This window comes from Equus quagga, chromosome 13, assembly GCF_021613505.1.
Source record: "Equus quagga isolate Etosha38 chromosome 13, UCLA_HA_Equagga_1.0, whole genome shotgun sequence".
In the NCBI taxonomy this organism is placed as follows: domain Eukaryota; kingdom Metazoa; phylum Chordata; class Mammalia; order Perissodactyla; family Equidae; genus Equus; species Equus quagga.
The window spans coordinates 92,773,263-92,800,718 of NC_060279.1; the positions used below are offsets into that span (position 1 = coordinate 92,773,263).

At 59.7% G+C, this 27,456-nt stretch overlaps 1 protein-coding gene across 1 annotated transcript; it reads right to left on the reverse strand.

The window, feature by feature from the left end:
• CLPTM1 (CLPTM1 regulator of GABA type A receptor forward trafficking) lies at nucleotides 1–26,273 on the reverse strand. Its single transcript, XM_046683409.1, has 14 exons — nucleotides 26,169–26,273; nucleotides 20,573–20,685; nucleotides 14,453–14,576; nucleotides 13,297–13,455; nucleotides 11,247–11,364; nucleotides 6,874–6,959; nucleotides 6,063–6,183; nucleotides 5,188–5,432; nucleotides 4,487–4,580; nucleotides 2,344–2,534; nucleotides 1,987–2,082; nucleotides 1,554–1,689; nucleotides 816–983; nucleotides 1–707 (listed from the first exon to the last, which is right to left on the reverse strand). The coding sequence occupies exons 1-14, from the start codon at nucleotides 26,238–26,240 to the stop codon at nucleotides 424–426; spliced, it is 2,007 nt and encodes a 668-aa protein (XP_046539365.1). The 5' UTR covers nucleotides 26,241–26,273; the 3' UTR covers nucleotides 1–423.
• Between the last annotated feature and the right edge of the window lie 1,183 nt (nucleotides 26,274–27,456).

The window sequence follows — 27,456 nt, forward strand, 5'->3', positions numbered from 1 at the left end:
CACCCATATGAATTTATTAAATCCAGACTGTGTTAAAGGGCGGCGGGCTGGGAGGAGGGCGTGGGCCGGGACGGGGGACAAGATGATGGATGCCGTGGGTGTCCCACCGAGGGGCCCCGGCCCCGCCCCTGCCTGGCCCCCCTCGGCAGCGCCACGTCGGCTTCACCATGATTCCCGATGGTGCTGGGCTGGCGGGGCGAGATGGCTAGAAACACAGAGGAACAGACGGACAGACGGCGCCTCCACGAACAACGTGCCTTGGGCTGCCCGGCCCCCACACCACACTGGGCCCTGGCCCGTGGGGGCCTCCCACCCCCAGCCCCATCTGTCCAGGGAAAGGGCGACGGCAGGGAGGCGAGGGGGCCAGGGTGGCGGGGGTGGTGGTCACCAGGAGCTGGAGTGGACGAGGAGGATGAGGAGCGGCTAATCCCTTTTCTTGTCCTCTGCTGGCTTTGGAGGGGCTTCCTGGGGCTCGCTGGCAGAGCTGGCCCCCTGGCTGGGCTTGGCGGGCAGGGGCGTGGGGGCCTCCTCTGTTGCGGGGGCCGTGGGCGTGGCGGGGACGGTTGGGAGGGCCCCTGCTGCTGTCGGGGCCTCGGCCACGGGGGTGGCTGCTGTGGGGGCCTCGCCGCTCATGCCAAACTCGTTCACCCGCGTGGGGTCGACGCGGTAGATCCACCGTTGGTAGAGGTAGATGAAGAAGACCACATCTGGGGGGAACGGGGCGGGGTGAGGGGGGTGGTCCTGGGAGACTGGGCCGAGCCCCCTCCCTCAGACCAGGCCCTGAGTCGGCCTGTGCCCAGCCCTGGGGGCCTCACCGTCCCGCAGGCAGCCGATCCGGTACATGACGGGCATCTTGATGACGAAGGCAAACAGGTCATCGATGAAGGTGTTGAGGGCCTTGTAGGTGAGCATGCGCCAGGGCAGGTGGGCCACGGACTTGAGCTTGTAGTTGATGAAGAGCTGGGGGGTCATGGTGATGAAGCCTGTGGTGGCGAAGGGTCGGCCGTGAGTGGAGGCGTCCGGACCCTGGCCCCTCTGACCGCGTTTCCAGCCTCCCTCCCCTCGCCACTCTGCTCCAGCCAGAGTGGCCTCCCCGCCGCTTCCAGCCCCCAGGCCCATCTGACCTCAGGGCCTCTGCACGTGCTCTGTCCTCCATGACTAGGTCTTTGCATGGCTCCCTCCTTAGCATCTTTCAGGCCCCAGCTGACACATTACCCCCCTAGAGATCTCCCTGACCCCCCTCTACCGTGCACCCCTCTCATCACACGCTGTAACTCGCTGTCTGCTTATTCACTCTGTGGGTCCCCTGAGGACAGGGACTGAAATGCACTGTTCGTGGCCTCCTGGAAGCCCTCTCTGACCCCCAGACTGGACCAGGCACACCTTCAAGGCTTGCCACAGGCCACCCCTGCCCACCCTGGGCTGTCCCTGTCTGGGGACAAGTCTGGCTCCCACACTGGGCCGAGAGCAGGAGGGCAGGCCGGGCTGGTGTGATTGCTGCCGTGGCCCCAGCGCGGCCCGCGTGGGCGGGGGGTGTGCTCAGTGCTGCTCACCGAAGGTCAGCAGGAAGCCATAGAGCATGCTGAGCACCCAGGAGTACCAGCCCTTGTGCTCCAGGTACAGGAGACTGTAGACGGCGTAGCAGCCCAGGAGCGGGAAGAGGATCCACGACAGGTACCGGAACGCCATCTGTGGGGCACGGGCGGGTCTGGGACCGGGCACCCCTGCTCCCCACCCTCACTCACCCACACCTGGTCTGGCAGGCCGGCCCGGGGGATTTCCAGGTGGCCCTGGGAACTCTGGCCTCAGCCAGGAAGTATGTATGGCAGGCGGGGGACACTAGAGGGTGTGACATAGGCCATAAAGCGTGGGCCCAACAGGCAGCAGGCAGATGCGCTGGTCCCCCACCCACTGCCATCCCCTGGTCCCCCAGGAGTGTGCGGGTGCTTGGAGCCTGTCCCGGGGCCCAGGGTGGGGGACACTCACGTCATCATACACTTTGGTCGAGGACTCGACGTACGTGGACTTGTCTTTGAAGGTTGGGCGGGGGAACAGTCCTGCCACCTTGTGCTCCCGGTCCAGCTGTGGACGGGGAGGGAAGCCGTGGTCAGCTGCCGTGCTGGCTCCCGCCCCCCCCAGCCAATTCCAGCCCCTGCCCTTCCCCACTGCTCCCAGTTCCCCTGCCCTCGTGTGACCTGAAAAATCCCCCGGTGTGAAAATCCCCTTGTCCTGGGAGTGTGGCAGGCGTTGGGAAACCCCCAGGGCCAGCTCCAGGGTCTGGCTGGGCCAGACGACCCCCTCCCAACCCCCGTGGCCCCTGGAACAGCATGGCGCTGGCCTTACCCGGACATCCATGACCTTGGTGATCTTCCAGAGGTCGATGAGGACCCCGATGAAGACGCTGACCTGGACCACAAAGTTGGTCTCATTGTCCAGGATATAGAGGAGGACCACGAAAGACTGGAAAACGCCGAAGAAGACGGAGCGCACGGACAGGCCCTCCAGGGACTGCCGGCTGTTCCAGAACTGGATATCTGTGCGTGAGAGGGGGAGGAAGCCAGAAGGTTGCATGCCCATCCTCCTCAGACCCTGGGCCGCGTTGGGCCTGCCGAGGGGAAGGGGTGCACGCTACTCCCCCCGACGAAGAGTCAGCTTCATGGGCACCGCCCGGAGCCCCAGGCAGGAGGACCTCTGCGGTCCTCATGCCAGACCCCCCAGGGTGCAGCCCCTCGACTGGTAGTGACGGTGACGGGACCGCTGCCATATCCCAGGTGCTCACCCCATGCCAGGTGCTAAGACCGGTCAGGGAGCCACTTCCCTGAGGCTGCACAGCCTAGCCTGGCCTGGCCGAATCTGGACGGAAGCCGGGTCTCTGTGATGCCAGACCTGGGCTGTGCACCCTGGTGCCATGCCACCGCCCCTGGGAGGGAAGATCTGGGACCCATGCTTCGAGACCACCTCCTCCAGCTCGCCACCCTGGAACCGTGAAGGACGGGCCCACGGACGCACTTGGGACACAAGCAAGGGCCCTGGACACTGGTCTCCAACTGGAGCTCCTTCTGATGTTGCTCCAGGACCCACCACAGGGCCTGGTCTCCCCAGCAGCCAGAGGGGGACACAGTGCTGTTTGACCCTGGCTGGGCTGAGGTCTGGCGCCTGCAGCCACAGGGGCTGACCCATTGCAACGCCTGATAGAGGCGAAGCGAGGCCCGTGACACAGGGCCACTCGCCCGCAGGCTTCCCGAGTTCTGGCACACCTGGCAAGCTCCCCCCACCCCCATCAGACCATCACACCCTGGGGGATCTGAAGGGGACGCTCACAGAACCCCAATCCTGACCGCGAAGAAGGGGTCTGGAGATGGGGTTCTGGTGGGGGTGGGCGGCCCCAAGTACCACCTCACACCGGGGAGGCAGCAAACATGAGTGTGAAGCTGGGCTCACCCAGGCCCACACCCCAGCTGTGTGACCTCAGGTGACTGACTACCTCTTTTGGGCCCTCATTTCTCGTCACGAAAAGAGGCACCCGAGGCAACCTGTTCGCAGTCAGCAGAGCATCTGTGAGTTGGCATGTCCCAGGCACAGCGAGCGTGCCACACACCACGGCTAAAGGACCCCCTCCCTACAGGTGGTGGGCAACACCTGCTGTCCAGTTCTGACATTAGAATTTTCTAGAAGGTAATTCTCAATCATGGCAATATTGTCTTAATAATACTAATAACAGTACTCATTACTACGGCCCCTTCCAGAAGCTGCAGAGCAGCAGGCCTCCGCAGACTGGGGTTCCCTGGGGAAGGGAGAAGGGGCCTGAGCGTGGGTGCTGGAGCCGGCTGCCTGGGTCCGATCCTGCCTGGGCCACCTGGGAGCTGGGTGACATGGGCAAGGTGCTAACCCCGAGCCCCCGTGGCCTCCCTGGAGTGTGGAGGCAGTGACAGGTGCCCTCGTGGGCTGTGGCTGTGGGGACCCAAGGGGCTAACAGGTTAGGGCACTCACAACAGTGCCTGGCACGTGGCCAGGCCCTGCAATGGCTGCCATCACCACTGTTGGCCTTTGGAACCTAGGAGCCTTCTGGGGACAGGGCTGTCACCTTCCCCCTCGGGTGGGCCCTGTCCAGTCGACCCCGAGGGGCCTCCCTACCAGGCAGCCTGCTGGGCAGGGGGCGGGAGCAGCGCTGGGGCTTCCCTGCTCCCGGCCTCGGAGTTCCCCGGCCGCTTCCTGGGCTGCTGGCCTGGCTTCTGCCGCGCAGAGCAGCAGGCCGGCCCCACCCAGTGCCGCGCCCGTGGATGGGAGTTTCTGGGCTGGGAGTTTTGAGGCCATTGCCCTCCCCAGCTCACCACTCCTCTGGAGAGTAGGGCCGAGAGACCCCAGTAGGGGGAGGACCTATGGGGATGGAGGGTAAGAGAGAGGGGGCAGGCCCTACCCAGTGCCACGCACCCTCCTGTCCCCAGCCCCGTGCGGCCTCGCAAAGGCCTGAGGGTCCCACCCCTACCGTTCTTGAAGGCCAGGAACTCAAAGACACTGTGGACGATGGACACGATGATGGTGAGCGCCAGTAGGTAGGGGTTGGTCTCTAGGAGGGCAACCTGGGGAGTGGGGGACATGCCTGTGAGCACTGCCGTGCCCTCGCCCGTGGCTGACCAACGCAGCACCTGCATGAGCCGACCCCTCTCTCCTCCCCTGGGAGCCCCAGAGGACCTGCTGATGTTCCCCACAGACCTGACCCCCGGGGCTGCCCAGAGATGGGGAGAGAGTGCTGGCCAGGAGGGGAGTGGGTCAGAGCTGGGCAGACGGGCAGAGAGAGGTGGCCGAGTGACACACAGACAGGGAGGGAGGGAAATGGAGAGAGAAGGGGAGATGGGAGACAGAAACGCATCTCCAAAGACGACCCCAGGCAAGCACACCGGGTCTCAGCTTCACAGACACATGCAGAAGAGGGAGACACTGGAAGATGCTCAAGGACAGTGAGAGGAAGAAGACACGTCAAGCCGGAGCCCAGAGTCCGGGGCAGGAGCAGGGAGGGGCGTGTCCAGACGCAGAGGGCCCGGCCAAGCAAACAGCAAAGCTGACAGAGGCCCACAGACGCCTCGGAGGAGGCCCCCCAGTGAGCCAGGGCCGGAGGCAGGGGGCCCGGGAGGCGGGGGGACCGCGGGCCTCCTCGGCCCAGCAGGGGCCGGGCAGCTGCCGCCTCACCTTCACCGAGTCCTGTTCCTCGTCTGACTGCTCGTACAGCTCGTCGCCCAGGAAGTTCCAGGGCGACTTGGTGCTCTGGGCGGCGTAGAGCTGCCAGCGCCAGAGGGAGAGCGGGCAGAAGGAGACGCGCAGCGGCAGGCTGGCCAGGCTCTCGTTGATGGGGTAGTAGTCCTTCTGCAGGTTCCAGTAGTCGTTGAAGTAGATGATGGGGTAGTAGTCCCCGCTCACCGCGTCGAACTTCACGTCTGCGGGCACACGCGACGCGGCTCTGCTCAGCCCGGGCGGGAGGCCCCGGGGACCCGTGGCGGTGGGGACTCCCTCAGCCTCAGGAACAAAGAGGGCAAATCCAGAGGTCTGCGGGGACCCCATGGGGCCCCTCGGACAGACTGGAGGACAGGGGACATTTCTCAGCTGCGCCACGAGGAGCTGAAGGGCCTCCTGCCCTTGGCGGAGGGGACAGGGTAGAAAGGGCTGGGCAGGCCCCAACCGAAGGGGACAGCTGCGGCTCAGCGCCAGCCCACGGCTGCCCTGCGGGTCACCACGTGGCAGGGTTTTGTAAAAGGAGTCGGAAATCTGGGTTTTTAAGTGAGGCTGCCCTGATTTCGAAGTTGGCAACTGATGCGCTGTTCGTGAAAACACCTGTGGGCTGGGTGGGGCTTGTCTGCAGACAGGTTTAGCATATGGTGGTAGGTGCTGGGGTCACCAGTGGGTGTGGCAGGGAGAGGAGGAGAGAAAGGGAAATGTCTGGGGAGGGGCGGGCCAGGGCAGGGACCCTGGGAGGGGTGGAGACCCAGTGAGATCTCTAGGGGGCGAGGGGGGCGAGAGGGGGCGGAGACAAGGAAATGGCGGGTGAGGAGCCCAGGGCAGGGGCTCACACTGGTCCAGGGGGGGAGGCACGCTGCCCTTCACCCACGGCGTGTGGTCGTCCACGATGTTGATGGTGATGTTGGGGTGCCAGTGGGAGATCACCTCCACGGGCCCGTAGTCCTCGGCCCTCTGAGGGGAAATGGGGTTTGGTGGGCCTCAGAGGCACTGCTGGGCTCCCCCTGAGGGCTCCCGTGACAACACGACAGCAGAAGAGCGACCGCTGGCTGAGGGCTCACTGTAGCCAGCCCCCACGCCAGCCTTTACAGATGCGCTGCCCTGGATCCCCCGGGCACCGGACAGCAGAAAACCCAGCCCGCAGATCTGGACGGGACCACAACCCAGGCTGCAAAGTAGGACCTCCACGCTCAGGGACCACCCCTCCTGCCTGGGACCACCTCGAGGAGAGAGCCCAGCTTTTGGTGCCCACCACAGGCAAGCGCCACAGCCACCCGGGAGGACTCCAATGAGAGCCCCACGATGGGGGCCTCGTCCGTGCCGGCTGAGCCCAGGCTCCAAGGCCTGGCTGCCGGCTGTGAGCCCCCGCCCTGCCGCTTCGTGGCTGCGACACTTGGGGCAAGCGCGCCAGGTGCCCACGCCGTCAGTGCTGGCGGTCACACACTCCCCCGAACCTCCCCGCCCCCTCAGAGGGAGCTCCTACTCCTAGCCCCATTCCAAGAGGGAAATCGAGGCTCATGGGCTGAGGCGGCTTTGCCAGGCCCCGCCGTGGCTCAGCAGTCGTGCCAGACGGGAGCTGGGTGGGTGGCCGCGGGGCTGTGAACGGCTGACGCCCCCAGGACCTGACCACGCCTCGGTGCTTACCTTGATCATTTCCGGGTCGGCCTCCGTCTCTCCCGTCAACAGGTTCTTGGTTTTCTGAAACCGCCGGCGCTTGTATTTGTTGATCACTGTTGGGGGAGGCAGGAAGCGGGTGGACATGAGACCTGCTGGTACCTCCGGGGTCTAGATGCCAGACCCCTGCCCACCAACAGCTGCCCCCACTCCTCCACCCGCAGCTGACACTGACGGCAGCCGGAAAGCCTGGAGGGCCCTCACCCTGTCCGGCCCCAGGCTCCCATCTTTATAGCAACGCCAACACGCCGAGACTGCCCCGGCAGAAACCCGAGTCGTCCTCTGCTAGAATCTGCGGCGTCCACTCCATCAGCCCATCCTGTGGACGCCTCCTCCAGCACATGCCTCAAATCCCACCACTCTTCCCACCAACAGGGCCGGCCACGGCGCCCGCTCCTGGATAACCGTGTCACCTCACTGGCCCCCGTTGGCTGCTCCTGCCCTCTCTGCAGGGCGGCCAGTGGTCCTTTAACCAAGTATCTGACCGTGTCCTCCTGCTGCTTCGGGACCCCAGGTGCCCCCGCTGGCCCTAGCAGGGCGCCTGCGATGCCCACCACAGCCCCTGACCTCTCAGCCCCTGCCACCTCCCACCCACGCCTGCCTCACTCCTCTCCTCCAGTATGCCAACCCTGGCCCTTCGGACGTGCTGTGCATCAACCTGGCACTCCCCACCGCGGCTGGAACCTTCCTGGGGGGCTCCTTCTCCCCCTCAAGTCCCTGGTTAAGTGTCCTTCTTCCACGGGGCTCCCCTGCCCCCCCACGGAAGGAGGCACCCGGCCATGCTCCTTGGGACATTTCCCCTTCCTTCACAGCCCTCTGTCGCTCCCCCGCATTCACCACCCGCTGCTGTCTGTTCCCTGCACCAGTCTGTGGAGCCCAGGAGGGGCTGGGCCCGTGTGGACCCCCATGCGTCCAGCACAGCAGGGGTCTCCTCACAGGAGGGGCTCAGTGACGACCAGAACACATACACACACACACACACAGGTGGGCTGTGGACAGTTCCGGAGAAGGCCTGGGGCCAGCAATGTGAGAAATACTTCGGGGCTGTGAAACCCCAGCCAAGAGTGGACCTCGCTTCCACTCGCAGAGGCCAGGTGGGCCACGGGCTCTCTGCCACCCTGCCCAGAACCTCGCCAAGACTCGCCAGGAGACGGGGCTGGCGCTTGCATATGCTCCATCTCCCCTCCTCCACCCGGGCCACTTCCCAGCTCTTCCTTATGCTGTGACAAAACTCGGCCTGCCCGTCCTGCCTTCTCCAGCCTGCCCCCGAGGGCCAGGGAGAGATGGGGAAATGGGAAAGGGAGCTGGCCAAGAGCAGGGGCCCTGGGTCACATCCCGTCTCCCATGAGCTGAGGCATGTTGGTGACCATGTCGCTTCCCTGGGCCATGGTCCCTCCTCTGGAGAATGCGGATAAAAGCCCCACCTCTTCATGGTGGGACCATCGTGAAGCAGCTCTGTGTCCCACAGAGCGCAGCCCGGCAGTGTCCCTGCACATCCCACAAACCCCAGGGCCCAGTGCCCTCGCACCCCCTCAGAACCAGGGCTGGGGTCTTCTGGACGCTATGGACAAGCTCACGTTCAAAAACACTTGTGGGCACTGACTTGGGGTTCCAGCCCAGCGCCTGCTGCTCTTACTGCCACCACAAGTCCCATCCCACCACCTCTATCACTAACTCATTTGAGACCTTGCCCCCACGTCCAGGAGAGCAGTAAACAGCTGAGGTCAGGCATACTGGAGAGTAAAGTCCAGGGGGACATGCTCCGCAGCTGGTCCACACCTGGGAGAGCACAGGGAGGGGAGGAGCCGTGCCCACCGGCGCCAGAGGGCCTGGAGGGGGAGGGACAGGAGACAGGCTTTGGCTCAGGGTGGAGAACATTCTGCAGCTTGGCAGCATCCAGATGGGATTACAATATGAGATGGACCTGCCTTCCGTGGGGAGGAAAGAGCCCCCTTTTCTAGGAATTAAAGCTTCTAGAACTGCACCACCCAGCGTGGTGGTCACTGGCCACAGCAGCCCACTGAGCCGGGACAGTGTGGCTGGTCCTGAGATGTGCTGTGAGCGCAATGCACACACCGGATGTGACCCTTAGTGCAGAGGGAGAGAGAATGTGGGAAGCCGTGTTCTCAGACTGATCACACGTTGAATGACAATACGCTGACCTCAATAAAATTATTACTAAGTTTAATTTTATGGGTTCTTTCAGTTTTTTTAATGTGGCCACTAGAACACTTAAAATGACTCTGCGGCTGGTGCCGCGTCTCTAGGGGACAGTGCTGCTCTCGGGACTGGTGACTGGCCCTCCGGGGAGACGTGGGCCTTTCCGATCCCACGCTCTCGTCCTCCGCCCTCCAGTCGGCGGGTGGCCAGCTTGGAGTCCCCGCAAGTCCCTGCTCCAAGGGGTCCCAGCTGTGAGGCTGGGGAGGGAGGCCTGGATGATCCTGGTGGGCTTTTCAGGTACACGGGCTAGACTCTATTTTGCAGACCAGGCCAAGATGTGTCGCATTAACTGTGAACATGACCTTATCACACAGTGACACGGATCACCAAACACAAAACCACAGAAATGATTGGTGTCACTTGGGGGAAATGGGACGCAAGTGAGCAGCCACCCACCTGGGTCACACTCAAGGCAAGCTCTGAGGCCCCGGGCACGTCTAACTCAGACCCGACGAACCCACCTTCGGGGACACACCCCTTCTCCTGCATCTTTGCAGATCTGGCTGCGCAGAAGCCAGCCGGGCGGAGCATCCTGCACAGCACATCCCACACTCACGCAGAACAGCACTCAGCAAACACAGGGGGACCTTTCCAAATTGGTTTTGGGGACCGACATAGGGTCACCAACTTTTTGTTTCCTCCAGTGTAGACGGTAACAAAAAAATGATCATCCTCTGAGATATTTTTCTACCAAAAGAAGCAGGAAAGATCTAACCCACAGGAACAGAAGTACATCTGTTGCTGTGCCACACGACAACAGCCGGGGACCTTAACCAAACCCACAGGTGCAGTGACAGAAAGGCGAGGTGGAGCACACGCAGTTCACCGGAGGGGAACGGGGGCTTTCTGAGGGAGCCGTGAGTTTCCAGATCTGCTGAAACGCAAGTACGGTGAGACAGTGGACTCAAGCACAAAGACACTGAGGGAGCAAGAAGACACCCACAACGATTAAACCCACAGAAAACAAGAAGTTGGACAAAGAAGAAAAATAAACTATGTTCACCATGCGGTTCAGATGCAAATAGCCATGTATTCAAAACCACTTTAAACACTGAATGTTAATCTAACCAAATGATATTCCTGTATTGAGATTTTCTCTTCCAGAGCGGCAAGAGATAACGTCCAAGACTGAGAAAGCAAGGATTTGCAGTCTCGCCTCGTTACTGGGAGCCGTGGGGATGAAATAGCAGAGAGACAGCTAAGGAGCTGAGGGCAGCTGCTGTGGGGAGAGGGAGCTGCGGATGGAGGGGCGGGGGGGGACAGGAGATGAGTTTCGCTGTGTTGTTGAGTTATTTGTATTTTAAACCACATATGTGCAATGAGACATAAAGCTGAAGAAGCTGCCCTGGGCGGAGAAGACCTCAGTGTCAAAGGCCGCATCAGGAGTCGTGCAGGGCCAGCCCTGACACAGGGCTTCTCGGGGCTCCCAGTCCCAGGCACTTGTTCATGGATTGGGATTCTCCAGGGGGCACCCAGCGCCAGCTGGCGGCCAGCTAGGAGGAGAGTGGGGGACTTGGTCCAGTTACGCGGTCCTCACCACCCTGCCTCTGGCAAGGAAGGGTGCTGCCCAGAGGCGTACATCTGGGAATGGGGGGCCCACAGCATGGCCATGCACGACCGGCCAATCAGGCCACCCGGGAGCCAGCATCATCCCACAAGACACCCCAGGGCGGGCATCTGTGCAGGCCTGTTCACTGGGCTGGGCTGATACAGACATGATTAGAGATCACGCTGGATCCAACAAGTCCCCAAGGTCCCCCGGATCTCTCTGTTCATTTCTCAATTCGTCGTTCATTCCCAAACTCCTGAGCGGCGTCTCCTACCAGGCCCGGACTGTGTCCCAGACGGCCCCGCCCTTCCCCTTTGGAACTCATCTCCGGCCCTTCAAAAGCCCCTTTCTCCTCCTGCTCTTTCGAAGCTGATTCCTCTCCCGTCTGCCTGTGGGGGTCCACAGAGACAGACAGGGTGGGAGGGGCTGGAGCCGGCCTGCCTGTCCCAGCCTTGCTGGGCGCAGGCTGCCTGCCCGCCCTTGTGCGCCTGAGATCTGAGGCCCGTCCACTGGCCCAGGGCTCCCAGGATGCCGGCCGCCTGGACGGCAGGTCTGGCTGCGGGGAGGGACTTACTCCGAGACATGTGGACCGTGGCGAGCCGGCGGTACAGGGCCTTCTGCCGGGGGTCTGGGTGGAAACCACTCTTGGTGAAGTAGACGTGGATGTAGATGGAGCCGTTCTGCTGGACGCTCTGCATGGTGGGCCGACGGGGAGAAGAAACAGTGAGGCCCCACGCCGCTGCCCCAGCAACTTCCCCATCCCCAAGTCTCCGGCCGGCGGGCGGGCAGCGTGGCTGAGCGGTTAAAAGCACAACACCAGAGTCAGAGAGATTCGGGTTCGAATCTGCTCTGCACACCCTGGCCGTGTGACCTCAGGCTGAGCCTGTGCCCACCTGTAGGGGGCGGGTGATCAGTGCTGTCCCCACAGCAGTGCTGTGAGGACCACCCAGCACAGACACTGAGCCAAGAGTGGGGCTCAGTGACCATCAGCCCCTGATTCATTCCACAGGGGGACAACGCAGGTCAGCCTGCATGGGCACTGCCCATGGGAACTGCCTGACCCGGTGGGTTCACACACGTGACCCACGTAAGCCTTACGTGGTGGGCCGTGTTACAATCTCCATTTTCTGGATGAGGCGACCAGGGCTCACGCAGAGGGGTGATGGGACGTGCAGCATCAGGGGAGCCGAGCCCAGGGTGTGGGCCCCTGTGCAGCTCTGCCTCTCACCCTGCGTCCCCTCTCCCCTGAGGAGGGGGCCTCTTACCACCCCACCTGCAGAGACAGGAAACCGAAGCGGCGCAGGGTGGAGGGCCAGGGCCACGCCTGAGCCCTTGGCTGATCCTCGAGCAGAGCTTGGACCCCCCGGCTGCCCCGTGTCCTCCTTCCTTCCCTCTGTGTTAATCACGTTTTCTACATTTCATGTAGCTCTGACATCTTGGGGACCTAGCTGGCCAGGGAAAACCTGTCCCTCCCAGGGCTCCCTAATTCCTGAAGACAGTTCACAAGGCAGCAGCCTGCCCACATGCCTTTATCCACAAACCAACCAATTCCAGTCTACACCCGAGCCACCCCCTTATCTCACGCTCACAGTGAGATGCCCTGGATGAGCCAGGGCAGGCGCCAGACACTAGAGACCCCTCAAGCCCAGAGCCCGTCACAGTACCCAAACCAGCCTGTCCCAGGCTGATTCCTCTGCCTGCTCTTCCCCTGGAAACCCTGACACGGTCTGCGGCCTTGGCTCTGGCTCCTGACCACACTTGGTGCTTCCCACGTGGCCCGCACGTGTGCTGTGCCCTCTCCTCTCGGGAAATGCAGTAAATTCTCCTTTCAATGGCATTGGCCTTCCCAGGTCGTCCCTCAATCACCTCCATAGATTAAAATCCCGCAGGGACAATGACACACCCTCCTCCCACCCAAAGCTGGAAGGAGGGTTTGATCCAAGTCCTGGGAGCAGCTCCCACTGCCTGGCTCGCTGCCCCCCAGCCTTCCTGGGTCCAAGGAGGGGCCTGAGATCTGGCTGGGAGCACCCCTCAGCATGGGTTATCCTACTTGCTTCAGAAAGACCGCATCCACACTCTGCTTCCATCACCCCCACAGACCAAGACAGACAGAGACACACCCCTCCCCACCAGGAGGCCAAGGAGGAGATCTGCTGGGGATATGAATGAGAGGGCAGCCCCAACACTACGTCAACACTCACCGATTCTGCACCTGGCCCCATGCTGGCCAGAGCTGGGGGCACAGCAGTGACCTAGACGGCTCCAGCCTTACCCTCTAGGCTCACAGTCCCATGGGGAGAGCGACAACTCAGAGTGGGCAGACGTTGGGTGGGAGAGCCCAGAGAGGGCAACTACCTGAGCCTGTGAGTGTGGGAGGGCTTCCTGGAGGAGGCAGGATTTGAACCTGGGGATGCCAGAGTCCAGAGCCAGACAGCCTGAGTTTGAATCTCTCACTAGCTGTGTGACCTTGGGTAAGTCACTTAACCCCTCTGTACCTCAGTTTCCTCATTAGTCAAATGGAGATAACATTTCCCAGTTCCCAGGGTTGCCAGGAGGCTTCCACCAGACGGCCCAGCTTGGTGCCCTGCACAGCCTTGGGGCCAGAAACCAGGAACTGTCCCCACCTGTGGAATGTCGAGCTCGGCGAAGTGCTCGTAGCAGCCGTCTGAGTTCTCGCCGCTGGTCCAGTCGCCATACACAAGGTCGTGTTGCTCCCAGAAGAGCGCTGATGTGGCGTTGAAGTCTGTAAAGTGCTCGTGCTCTGAGATGTACACGTGCAGGTTCTGTCGGGAGGGGAAGAGGGGAGCTGAGGGCTGCTGCTAAGAGCCTCTGAAGGTGGACGGATAAAGAGCAGATGAAGAGCTGTGGTCGTGGTCAAGATATTAAGGAACCATGCTGTGGAGGAGGAGGTGGTGGGGAGAAGAGCAGCAGCTGGTAGAATAAATGTTCTCTTTTCTCATCCTCCCGCCACATCTGTCCTGGTCTGCGTCTGTGACATCTATGAGCAAAACACAACTGAACCACGGCCAGGCTGCCAATTAGAATTTGGAGTGCGACAGCATCAGGATCTCCCTGAATTATCCTCTCCCTTCTCGGCCTCTGACAGCCAGGGCTCCGCCAGCTTATGGATAACACAGTCCAGAGGTGCGGGAGCATCAGCTACTGAGAACACAGGGAGGCGGGAAGCCGGGCCTGAGAACACCCTCCTTTCTCAAGTCCCTGCGGCCACCTTTGTCCAGGGCCCTAGTGGCCTGCTGAGCAGAACAGCTGAGCGGTGGTCACCCTGCTGAAGGCCATGAAATCGGGAAGCCCAGAGCTGCAGAGACAGCGAAGGTGGCCGAGGCCTGGAGTCCGCAGCCTCGCTGTGGCCGCTCCCTCGCCCCACCCCGCCCCGCCAGCCTCAGCTCTCTCCCTCCCACTTTCCTGCCATGGCCCCTGCACCCCTCCCTTCGCGACTTTTAGAGCCTGAACGTACTTTTGAAACAAACTACGTATGGACCCTGTTAAGACAGCTCTTAACAAGCCGCGTGGAGCCTCTGGCACCCCTTTCCCCAGAAAGTAGCACCATGAAACCTAGAGAATTTACTTTCTCCTTCCGGTTGTCTCCTGAGTGACTCAGGTTTCAAGGGCTGTGGCGGGACCCAGGATTCCTCAACCCCAGACCTGTTCACAGACCCGCCAGGGACTAGGGCCAGGGTGTGTCCCGATGGCCCCTGTCACTGCCCTGTGCCCTCCCCCGCGCCCTCCTCTCCAGGGGCCGCCTTCCCAGCTGGCGGTTACCATTAAAGTGTCTTTGGGGAACAGGTTGCGGCTGGCGACGCGCGGGGCTCCTCCGGGGCCTGCCTGGTCCTGAGGGGCCGGCCCTCGGCGGAACCAGCTGCTGATGGCCCAGATGATGAAGATCCTGAGGAGGGAAGCAGGGCAGGGTGAGGACCAAGCCTCTTCTCTCCAGCGTGGCTCCACCTGAGCTCCCGCTGACTCAGCGGCGCTGCCAGGGCCTACCCGGGGCTGGTGAGAGGACGGACGCCCCCAAAGGCTGTGTCCGAGGAGCTGCCATTGTGTGCCAGCATGGGGGCCTGGGCTGCCCTGGTCTCCAGGCAGACCCCCACCCCCAGTCCTCCAGGAGCTCCCAGTGGCCACGGGGCTGCAGGGGCTTGGACCCTCGAAACCTCGGGCCTAGGAAACCTAATGTCCCAGTCCCCTGGGATCCCCAAGTGAGAGGATGCTAAGAGTCTGGAATCGAAGCCTTTAGAGGCACCAGCTCAGGAAGAGCAGCACTTCAGAACTTCGGCTGAAAACTAGAGAAGCGGACAGTAAGTAACGGGTTAGTCTTCACCGTTAGCAGCAACAGGCTGGGGCTTCGGACCAACGCTCCTGCCGGAACCGACTTGGAGAAGCCGGAGAAAAATTAATCCTCTAAGAAAACCCATACTACTTTTACACATATAATTATACACCATGACGTAATAACAATATATACGGCTCATACGCGTTGTCTTTTATATATTTTTAATCAAGTTCACATGTGAATCTATGTAAATATATATTCTTAAAAGCACTGAAAAACGGACAAGACTGTAAACTTATCACGCAAAAACTGAAGGGGAGATTGGAACCCAGAGAAGCAGGGGAGCACCGGAAGCTTCTTTTGGTGTCTGAGGACACAGGCTAGGTACTTTGATGGTGACAGAAATGCTGGCCCAGGGCCACACGAGCTCACCAAAGACCTACGCCAGGAGAAGCTAAGACCCCACAGGGCTCCGGGCCCAGGACGAGGGGCAGCAGGAGGGGCCTGGCCCTCCCTGGGTGTCACAGACAGGTGGGCGGGGCCAGAGTCCTGAAGGTGGTTCGAGGAGAGCAGGGGGACGATGCCCCATGCCCCGGGCAGCCAGCAGACGCAAAGCAAGTCCTCTCTGCAGGAGATCGTGCACATCCCAGGCCTGAAATTACTCCCGTGACGAATTTTTCACATCTAACGACCAACGCACAGCCCAGGCTAAGCCAGGCACACGAGGAAACAGGCACTGAGTGAGCCCCAGCAGAGGCCAAAACAAAGTCTGTGATGCTCAGAAGCATGGAACGCAGAAGCCTCAGAATCTGTTAGAAAACCTGCGAAAGGTACATCGAGACAGCTTCGGAAGATGCATACTCAATAACATGACAGGAAAAACAGAAATAAAAACAAAATGACGCTATCTCTGTTAAAACAGAGAGTTTACAGTCATCTTCTCCGTTCACAAAATTGAATAAACACGCTATTAGCCAGTCTGAGGACTGCAACTGACTTGGGGGCAGCTCTGGGACACTGTCCCAGGGGACGGGAGATGAAGACGCGCACAGAACGCGGTTCTGCTTTATAACACAGTAATACACTCTGTTAACAACAAAGCTGGCCTGGGGGAGGGGAGGGGGAGTCAGGGTTTAACGGGGACAGGTTCCGCCTGGAGGATGAAGTTCTGGAGGCGGATGGCAGGCATGGCTGCACCACACCGTCAGTGGATTCGTGCCACTGAGCTGCGCACTGAAAAGTGGGCAATGTCATGTTATGTGTGTTTTACTGCAATAAAAAGCAAAAAAAAAAAAAAAATCCAACCTGTATACGCACCTTTACACAATAAAGACATAAAAGAGAAAGGTGTGAAATGACAGACGTCAGATTTTAAAGTACATTCCTTTGGCTGGGGGAGGAGGGGACGGCATAGCGTAAGGAAAAACAGAACACAAAACGCCTCAAAACACAAGACTGCCTTACAAACCGTGCATGATACAAACAGCGTGCACGGGGACCCACGTGTAACAGGAACACCACCAACACAGTGACGACGAATGATGGGCATCTCCAGGTGATTTTTACCTTCTGTATGCTTTTCTCTTTGAATTGTTTTTAAATGGGGCAAATAAAAGCCCCCAGACAAAACTGTAGCAAATTGCTGGTTGTTTCCCAATATCCATCTTCCTTTTCTTCCTCAATAAGAAAACTAAATTTTGGCTGGTGCCCTTGGCCATGCAGAATAAAGATTACAATTCCAGCCTCGCTTACAGCTGAGTGTGGACACGGGGTAAAGTTCTGGTCAATAAAATGGAAAAACAATGTGTTATTTTAGGCTTTTGGGAAGTAGCCTTCAAGAGAAAGAGCACCCCTCCTTGATTTCATCTTCCCTCCTGGAATGTGAATGTGATGGCTAGATCTTTAGCAGCCATTTTTGGCCATGAGGATAAAAGGCAAAATCTAGAAATGGTGGAACAAAATGCAGGAAGGAATCTGGGTCACAGAAGACTGCAGAATCCCGATCTGCCTAGGTCCAGACTGGTACACGAGAGAGAAATAAACTTCTGTTGTGTTAATTCAGGTCTCCCAGATACACGCAGCGGTGTAATTATTAAATGAGACAAGTACTTATTAACTACACATGTGAAAAGCTATATAACAGAGAGGTCAAGTCCTCAGCCTCTAAGCTGCAAATACCTGGATCTGAAGCCGAGCTATGCCACTTAGTGACTGTGTGACCTTGGGCGAGACTCAACCTCTCTGGGCCTCCATTTCCTCAACAGTTAAAATGGAGATAGTAACACTACTATCTCTCAGGGTTCTTTACAGACACTAAACGCACTGAGAGAGATGCACACACACATACGTAACGAGATGCATACATCTTCTGGAACGGAGCCTGGCACATACTCAGTAAGTGCTTCAGAAGTCTTACCTATTATTGCTGTTATTTTCATCACAGGAAAAAGACAGACAACAAACTCCGGCATGGAAAAACATTGTGAGGGAATGCGCGTGCAGGTGGGGTCCCTCCCTACCGAACCCCGAAGCCCAGCGAAGGGCAGGCAGGGACTCGTCTCTCCCTGCAGAAGCCAGGGAGCCCTGGGGGCCGGGCTCCCAGGGGCGGGGGCCCAGCTGCGCCACCTGCTGCCTCGCCGAGAAGTCCGTGACGTGGGCGCTGGGGAAGGTCTGAGACCAGCGATCTCCGGGGACCCCAGCGCCGCAAGAGAGGCTCCCACTTTGGAAAATACGCCAAAGGAGAGTGTGGGAGCAGGGACACCCACGAGCAGAGACGCCCTGGCTTAGGGGGTGGTCTGTGGGGGTCCCAACCCCTCTGGACTTCTGGGTGCCCACACGTCAAACGAGGCAGACTGGCCAGGGCTTTTTAGGAGTCCAGCCCCCTAGTCTCCCACAGAACATCTGTGCGTCCCCGTCCACCCACAGTTTTGCGACCCTCTCCGAGGGCCTGTGGACCCCGCCCGCCATCCACACCCAAGGCGGGAAGCCCCGCCCCGGGAGGCCAGCCCGCAGGGGACCAGCCCTCACCTAATGCTTCTCAACGTTCCAGAGCAAGCAAGTAAAAGAGCCTTTCAATCCTCCCTCCCACCCTAAAGAGGTACTACAATCACGGGTTCAGAAAGATTTTGAAGGCATGAAAAGACGTATAATGAAGACTCTCCCTCGGACCCCGTCCATTTATCCGCCCAGTTGCCACCCTGCCCCCACTCCAGGTAACCACTGGTATAATTGGAAGATGTGCTGAAAACCACAGACCTGCCCTCTACCCACAAAAGGCCATTCCAAGGAGTTCAGAGACCCCTGAAACCAACCCTGAACCCCCTTGTAAGAAGCCCAGACGCGATGGTCTTGGGCCCCCCGGCCTGCTGTCTGGTGCTGCCGGTTCCAAGGAAGGAAAGTGGCGGCACTGTGGGGGCTTAACCACGTCCACGGGAAGGAAGCTCCCCACGCAGCAAGGCGGAGATCGCGCAGACACACTCTTAATGAGAAAAGCCAAGGTGCAGAACTGTGTAAGAGGCTGCCTCTTATGTAAAAATGAAGGGAAAGATAAAAATAATCTTTATTCATAGCTGCTTAAAGCATGACAAAAAGAAACCGATATATAAGAAAATTCTAGGTCCTTCTTGGACCCGGGGGAGGAGTGGGACAGGGTTCCATGGCTGAAGAAGCTTGGGGTCCACATCAGGAATGACCCCAGGTGTCCACACTGAGCAGTGGGACTTTCCTTCCTGCACGGCTGTGCGATCCTCTTGGAGGACAGCAGGCGGGCGGGCCTGTCCCTGACCGGAATGTGATTGGTGACCATGTCGGGAATTGTGGGCTATTTTTTAGTGTTTCTCTTTAGAACATACTTTCTAAGCTTTTTTTACGTTGAACAACAAAAGCAATCACGGCCAACTCTGGGGCTGTGGGGGCTCCTGCGTCCCCTGTTGGCAGATTCTCTCGACATCATTTCGGTGACCTGTGAGCTGGCAGGAGTCCTATCTCTGAGGTGGAAACTCAGGCACGAGGGGCGGTCACCTGACTGGTCACACAGCTCAGAAGTCAGAGCAGGCCTGTGCTGTTACATACTGGTTGACAGCCCCCTGTCCCTCAAATTTCTGGAGCTGATCCCCTTTTGTGGACAAGCAGGCTGTTCCCCATTCTTCTCTATTTTGAAAGCTGTGTGTGAGCATGCTTAAATAATCCCGTTAAGGCCAGTTACAGGTATGTTTCTGGGAGAGCCACCAAGATGGCACACTGCTTTATACTCTTACGTATTGTTTGAACTGTTTTATCTTCTACAACAAGCACATAACATCTATGAGTTTAGGGAAAATACTAATAAGACGGCACAGAAGAGACGAGTAGCCGCCCCAGAAACCAACCTCCCCTTCTTCCTCAGCAACAGAAGCCCTGCTCTGCAGCCCGGTGCTCCGTTTCCCAGAACCCAGACCACACTTCCCAGGCTCCCTTGCAGCGGGCCATCGCTGTGGGAAGATGTTCCAGGCAAGGGGAGGACTCTTTTAAACATCTCTGCCCTGGAATTCTTTACGGCACATAACTGGAAGAAGTGACTGCCTAACTGCCTGGCCTGGCCTCTTGACCGTTTTGTTAACACCGCTCCAGAAAGAGAAAGAAATGTCCACTTGGCAGAGAGGTGAACGAAGGCCCAGAGCAGAGGTGGGGACCGCACCAGGTCTAGGCAGACAGGGACAGAACTCGGCACCGGTATGTCCCCTGCCCCACACAGTGTCTCCCCAGGGCGTCCGTCAGGGGCCGGGCTTTGAGAAAGCAGGCCCTGCGCTTCCACCGCCCAGGAACGGCCAAGTGAGTCCACACGCGCACAGATCACCACGAGCCTGTCACAAAAGGACGCGCTGTGTCACTCACTTATCTGAGGTCCCTGGACAGCGGAAGGCACAGAGACAGAAAGAAGAAGGTGTTGTTGGGGGCTGGGGAGAGCGCGATGAAGACTCAGTGTCTAACGGGGACGGAGTTTGAGTTTGGGAAGATGGAAAAGTTCTGGAGACGGATGGGGGTGGTGGCTGCACAACGACGTCAACGTGCTAAACGGTACACCTGAACACAGCTCAAGGGGTAAGTTTTCTGTAATGTGGATGTTGTGGCTGAACTGTGTCCCCCTAAATTCACCTGCTAGTGTCCTAGCCCTTGGTGCCTCGGTGGCTGCCTTTGGAGACAGGGCCTTTAAAGCGGTGACTAAGGTCCTACGGGTGGGCCCGAACCCAGTGACTGGTGTGGTTCTAAGAAGAGATGATCAGGACACAGACGCACACAGAGGGACCACGCGAGGACCCCGGGAGCAGACGGCCACCGATCTACAGGCCAAGGGGAAGGGCCTCAGGAGAAAGCAGCCCTGCTGACAGGCGGCTCCCAGCCTCCAGGACTGCGAGGAGATGCACTGCTGCTGTTCAGGCCGCCCGGTCTGTGCTGTCCGCCCCAGCGGCCCCAGCACAGTCTACTTCACCACAATGCAAAAATTCTATCATAGAAAAAAAGGCCGCCACCGATACGGCACGGACGGCTGTGCTCAGTGACGGTTTCCTGGCTGCTGCACGCTCTTCTTACCTGAATGCTTTTCAGGGAACCAAAGCAAAGCCCCGTCTGCTCACCTGAACAGCACGCCTTTGATGATCTGCCAGGCGTTGGGTGCTGGCTGGGGCGGTGGGTTCTGGGGCTGGGTCTCTGCCGGCGCGTCCCTCCCGATGCTGCCATTGCTGGTCACCTGCCGGGGACAGAGCTGGGGTGAGCAGGGAGGAGGCGACCTGAGGCACTGGGGCTGTCCCAGGCACTACCGTGCACCCCGGCCCAGCGCAGGGCTGAGCACAGGGGGTGCCTGACCAGTAACTGGAGAAGGGATAAAAAACAGCACCTAGGAAGGGGCGTGAGACCTCTTCCTTCAAGAGGAAGACACCCTGCCAGCGCCTACTTGGTGCTGCGGACACGGGTGACTGAGATCCTGGGCTACCCTCCTGAGGCCCGCAGATCAGAGGTGAAGCCGGACCCATCCCCAGACAGGGACGACCCAGAGTGGGCAGGGCTGGGAAGCAGGAGCCCAGAGGGGGCACCTGGTCCAGCCTGGGAGGCAGGATGGACTTCCTGGAGGAGGGGACGTCGGAGGTGAGCCCTAAAACATAACCAGCTGGCCAGTGCAGAGAACACAATGAGGGAAGCAGAGGGTAGAAGGGAAGCTGAGAGACATGGGCTGACTCTGAGGACCGGCCATTGCTGGCTCCCTGGGGCCGGAGCCCAGGACGCAGGAGACAGTTACTGGGGACAAGGCAGAAGGTGCCAGAGCCTGCAAGGCTTGGGTTTCTCCCTCCCTGGGCAAACAGTTCCTGAGGCCTCCTCTGCGGCCAGCCCTGTGTGGGGCCCATCCCTCCAGGGGCTCCTGAGTCAGCAGGTGAGACGGATACAGAAAAACACAGCCAGAGCCAGAGCTGCGCTCCCGCGAGCCTCAGCGGAGGCACGGGCAGCGGACGCGGCACAGCCTCCCCGGGCGGCCAGAACTACGGACGTCTCCAACCGGCAGCCGGGCAAACGGGGGCTCAGGGAATCTAAGTCACTTGTCCCAGTCACTCAAGAAGGGTGGCGGCAGCACAGTGACGGGGGTGGGCAGGCCGGGGAGGCAGGCGGGGCTTCCCGGAGGAAGACTCCTCACTCAGACGCTCGGCAGCACAATTTCATGATGTCAGGCCTGGAACATTCTCCCAATTCTTCCATTCTTCCTGCCCTTCTCCTTGCTCCTGCTGGCTCCCTGGTCCTCCCAGCTCTGTCCCCTCACCCCACTGCCTTCAAGAGGCAGGACCAGGACTGTCACGTCCGTTAGGCAGGAGCATCACCCAGCACAGGGCCAGCACAGAGCAGAGGCTCCACAGACACCTGTGGAATCAACAAATGCTCCCTGAAGGGCCCCCCGGGCACTAGCCCACCCAATCCACTCCCCTCCGGGCCTCCACTGCCCCGCCCCAAGCCTACTCCTCTGCAAAGTCTTCTGTCAGCCTCAAACACCCCGGGGGGCAGGGACAGAGGTCCCCCCCACCCAGCCAGATGGGGCTGCCACGGAGCAGAGGCCAGTGTTTGTCAAATGTGTCACTTGTCACCTCCTGCCCCTTCACCAGCAAGAGCTCTTTCTTGCCATCCCCCAAAGTGTGAGGCAGCACCGTGGTAAAAGGTGGGGGCTGTGGGATCTGATAGACCTAGGCTGCGGGTCCCTCAGTTCCTGGCTGTGAGACCCTGGGCCTGTCACTTCCCCTCTCTGACCAAGGGCCACGTTGTGAAGATACCGGTATGTTTTAGACAGCAAAGACTTCCTTCGGGTGTTGGAAAAATATTTCCTGAGCACCTACTGTGCGCCAGGCCCTGTGCTAGGTGGTGCCTCCCAGAGCTCAGGGCCTAGAGGGAAACACGCCTGCAGAACAGTCAACAGGACCATTAAAGATGGAAAACAGGCAAAGTGGTCTGGAGGAAACAAGCAGGGCAGATGACGGGCACCAGGGCGGGGGACAGGGACCCACTTGGACTGGGCGGTGGGGGCGGCCTCCCCGAGAAGCTGTCAGACGTGTGGGTGAAGGGCCTACTGGGAGACAGAAAGGTGGAGGGAAGGGGCTGGCCAGGGGCAGGCCAGGTTAGACAGGCCCAGGGTCCCCTCGCTCAGGGCTGGCCTCCCTCCTGGAAGCTCTGGGGGGCCGAGTAAGGGTTTCCAGCAGGTCTGAGCTGATTCTGGGTCAAGAAACGGAAGTTTAAGGCCAGGCCGGGATTTGAACCCAGGTCTGGCTGACTCCCAGGTCTGCTGTCTTAGCCGCAGTGGTGGACAGGCTGGCAGGAAGCCCTCCCAGGGAAATGCAAACGAAACCCACAGCGAGCCGCCCCTTCAGGAGGATGGCCGTAACCCAAAAGACGACAGTCGCAAGTGCGGCTGAGGGTGTGGAGAAACTGAAGGGCTGCACACGGCTCGTGGGAAGAAGGGAGCCACTGCTTTGAAAACGACGGCAGATCTTTAGCAAGTTCAATGTGCCCTTGCTGCGCAAACCAGCAACCCGACTCGTAGGTCTCTACCAGGAGAAACGAGAACGGACGTCCTCACAAAAGCTTATACGCAAAGGTGCTGAGGGGAAGGCAGGGCTTCCAGACTGGACGGGGGTGGCGGCTCCGCACAACTACATAAAGGTGCCAAAAGCCACTGAACTCTATCCTGACAACAGGTGAATGTCATGGTATCAAAACTATACCTCGATAAACAGGTAACTTTCCCGTGGCCCTCCTTCCTTCGGAGTAAAGGCCAAGTCCTCACCATGGCCCCCTCCCTGCCTCTCTGCTCTCACCCACCTCCCCTCGCTGACTGGCTCCAGCCACAACAGCCTCCTGGCTGTTTCTTCATCACAGCAGGCACTTCCCACCTCAGGGCCTTTGCAGGGGCTGTTCCCTTTACCTGAAAGGCTTTCCCCCCATGTATCTGCATGTCTCCCTCTCTCATCTCCTTCGAGTCTTTGTTCAAAAGCCGCCTCCTCAGAGAGGCCTTCCCAGACTACCTCCAGAGAGGCCTTCCCAGACTACCTCGTTGAAATTGCAACCCTCCCACCCACCCTTCACTTCCTAGCCCCCTCCCCGGCTCTATTTCTGTCCATGGCACTTATTGCCATCTGACCCGCTATATATTTTCACTTATCCTCTTTACTATCCCTGTGGGTTCTCCTCCCTGCCACACCCACACCCACGCCCAGCCCTCAACTAGGACGTGAGCCCCAAGCGGGAAGGACCTCTGTTCTGTTCCTGGGTGTACCCGCAGCATCAGCATGGGGCCTAGCATGCAGTGGGGACTCAACACACAGTAGCTGAAGGAATGAATGGGAGAGCTATGGACCCTGTGTCTGAGCCCCCAGCCGAAGGAAGAGCAGGCTGGCTGGAGCCTGAGACTCAGGGTCTGCCCACTCTGGGCTAGGCCCTGGAGGCCAGGCGAGGGTGGTGGCGGCTGTGGACACAGCACTGACCAAGACACAGTTCCTGCTCTTGAACCCACATGTCCAACCTCACACACAATCCCCAGGAACACCCACTAAGGGGCTCAGGAAGCAGCTGAGACCAGGAGGCCGGGCCGGGGCTGGGAGTGTGAAGACAGGCTTTCCAGCACGTCCTCACTGACGGCCGGGGTCCACCATGGGAATTCCACCTCAGCCTGGCCTCTGCCTCAAGAGCCATCCATCCCACAAACACTGAGCACGGCTCTGTGCCGGGTCTCGGGCCAGGCGGTGCTGGGGACACAGGGGTGACCAAGACAGTTTCACTTCTGCCCTCCAGGGGCTCCCAGTCAGGTGGAGGAGACAGACAGTGACAACCCAGAGTGGGCAGCACTGGGGCACGCGAGCCCAGGGGGCTGTGGAAGCCCTGATCGAGTCTGAGAGGGTCAGAGAGGGCTTCCTAGGGAGGGACATCTGAGATGCACAGCACCAGTAAGGATCAACCAGATAAAGAAGCAAGAAACACGTGCAAAGCCTGGGGAAAGAGATAGCGGGCACACTCTCGGAAAGAAGAGAGGCTCGGGGCGGCTGATGCTTCTCTCGGCCAGGGGTCCTCCAGCGGGGGCAATTCTGCCCCCCAGGGGACATTTAACAACATCTGCAGACATTTTTGGTTGTCACAACTGGGGAGGGGTGTGTGCGCTACCGACATCTAGCGTGTAGGGCCCACGGATGCTGCTAAACATCCTACAATGCATGGGACAGCACCCAGAGGGAAGAATTATCTAACCTAAGATGTCAACAGCGCCGAGGTTCAAGCAAAGTCAGATCACCCGAGGCCTTGATCTGCTAAAGTGTTTGTACTTTATCCTCAAGGCAAACGAGTAAGTCTGGAACAGTTTTAAGCAGAGGTGGGAAAAGAGATGATGGGGGGGGGGGTCTCTGGAAGCTCAGGGCTCCCTGAGCCCCAGACTCTCTGATCACCCCCCTCCCCCCACCACCGAGTCACAGAGGGAAGACCTCAGTAAGACTGGGAAGCCCCTGGAGACACGGACTGAGTCTTCATTCCAGCACTAACTCAATAGACATTTCCTGAGGCCGCCCCTGGTTGAAGATGCTGAACCAGGTATGTTGGGCTCTGTCACGCAAACTTCATCCTGGGGTCCTCCCCAGGTGACATTACTTGCCCCTCCTCTGGGCTCCCTCAGTCCTGGGCACAGACTTCTGGCACCACCCTAGCCATCCAGGATGCTAACTCTTTGCATGTCAGCCTTCTCTCCCACTCCACTGATGGCAGGGACATGGCTGGAGCTGTCTTTGTGGCCCATTCTACGGCTGGCCCTCCTGTCCAACCCCTCCATTCACCACTGGAGAAATGAAGGCCCAAAGAGGGGGAGCCACTTGCCGAGGTCACGCAGAAAGTCAGCTCCATCCTCCCTTCCCAAGCTGCCCTCCTCTCCCTGTGCTGCCTCCCACATGTCAGCGACATCCCAGTGGGTGGGTCGACAGCACCTTGCTGTCACTTTGTGGATTCCCTAAACACTGGAAGGGTGGCTGCCTGAACTCGTACGTTCTGCAGCCTCAGTTTAGTAGAGAGGGCAATGGGTCAGAAGTCATCAGCACCTGAACTAACCCCCATAGGACTCGTTTATGCCAAAAGCACACCCATCGCTGGCCTGACCCCGGGGTTAGCAATGCCTGGTAACTTCCACACGGAATGGATCCCAAACCCAACCCGGGTGACCTTCTGCAAGTGCCTTAGTGTCGCCGTTCCTCGGATTCCCATCTGTAAAATGGGTCTGTTGACCTCCACAGCCCGTGCCCTTACCCAGGATGATAACTTGACTTCCCCAGAGCTAGAAAACTCCCAATTAATCAAGCACTGCCCACACCCCAGGCACCGCGAGCCCGACCACCCTAGGAACGGTCCTGGAGCCTGGAACCGCGGAGTCGAGAACCCGGGGAGCCTGGGTACAGGTCTGCGCCCCACCACGCCACTGTCTCCCGCCTCGAGCAACGAGGCTGGTGGCCGCCTAGCGCGAGCGTGCAGGGGACCCGGCGCGCAACAGGGCCCCGCTCCCCGCACTGTCCGGCCTCCCGGGCCGCCCGGCCTCGCCTGGGCCCGGCATTCAAGGTCCCTCTGGGCAAGGAGCCCCCGATGCATGGGATTCCGCGAAAAAGGGCAGGACACGCCCCGTGGGAGGCCCACCGGGTGGGGAAGAACCCCTCAGGCCCTTCTCGGCCTCCGTACCTGACCGGAGCCGCCTCCCCCGGCCGCCACCACGGCGCTGCCGGCCCCGTCCGCCTCCTGCGCCGCCGCCATCTTCCCGCTCTGGGTCCCCGCCCCCGCCGCCAGCCCCGCCCCGACCCCGACAGCGCCAGCGTGATCGCGCGAGATTTCACACTTGGCCCGACGCGTCGGCCACCGTACCGGCAAGAGCGCCTCAGTCACGCCTCTCGGGAGAGCCGCTTCCGGCTATGAAAGAGCCAACCCGGCCACCGTACGCCCCCTCCCCACCGCAGCCCTTTTGTTTTCATCTAGTAGAAACGCTGCCTGCTCCGTACTCTCAGGACTCTCTCGTCAACATATGCGCTTCCTACAGGCTCCATTTCTTCTGCCTGCTGGAATAAACCCTCATCTTTCAGCTATATGAGCCTTCGAGGCGATCCTGTTCTCTTTGCCCCGCCGATTCTTCATGTCCTTCCGGTTCATGCTTCTTGATCTTTCCCGGCCACCGTAACGCTTGAAAGCGTTCTGCTCCACCACGCCCCTCTTGCGTTAAAGGAGCCTTCCTGGGTGCCGTACCCAGGTTCGGGGAGCAGGGCTTTGGGCCAATAGCCTCGCCTTGTGATCCCTGGTCTGGTCCCCTGACCAGTCCCTTAGGTGATAGTCTTTCTGTGCCTTCCGAGTTACTATTTCAGGGTTCTCACGGCCACCACCTCTCTCTCACCTGTCAACCCGTCCCCAAGCCTTCGGGCCGCCTGATTTAGTGCGCATGCGCGTTCCCCCAGCGGTCGGCTGTCTAGCGAACCTCGCCGCTCTGGACTCGGCTTCGAGGGTCTGAGAAATCCACCTGTTTCTTAGCTCTGTGTGTTTCTACAGCTCCAAGACTGGACACTTGTTGAGAGACCTCTGGCCCGGGGAGGGTGTCATGATCCCGGACAAGGGACATATCTCTTGGAGCCGCAGTTTCTTCCGCGTTTATAAACTAGGCATTATAGCAGTACCCACTGTTTCTCTTCCGCTTTTGCCCCGCCGGGTTGGGGGGAAGACCCAGTGAGATCGTGAATATAAAGCACCTGGCCCCAGGTCTCAGGCTTAGGAAGTGATCAGTATCATGCGCCGTTATTATGAACTTTACATAGTCCCTGGGAGGGTGAGCAGGTCTTGTATTGGGATAGTCTAGTTGTTTATTATTTTAGTATCTATTTCCACTTTCCTCTAGGTCTCAGCTCAGTAGTCATATCGCCTCCTCCAGGAAACCTTCCTTGACCCCCCCCCCCCCCCCCCCCCCCCCCCCCCCCCCCCCCCCCCCCCC

Excerpts from the sequence above, each read along its gene's own strand:
- CLPTM1 (XM_046683409.1), bottom strand. The coding sequence starts at position 26,240 with ATGGCGGCGGCGCAGGAGGCGGACGGGGCCGGCAGCGCCGTGGTGGCG. Across the intron at positions 5,433-6,062 it reads GCCTCCCCCCCTGGACCAGT|ACGTGAAGTTCGACGCGGTG; the intron begins GTGAGCCCCTGC and ends GTGTGCCCGCAG. Across the intron at positions 2,535-4,486 it reads GTTCCTGGCCTTCAAGAACG|ATATCCAGTTCTGGAACAGC; the intron begins GTAGGGGTGGGA and ends TCTCACGCACAG.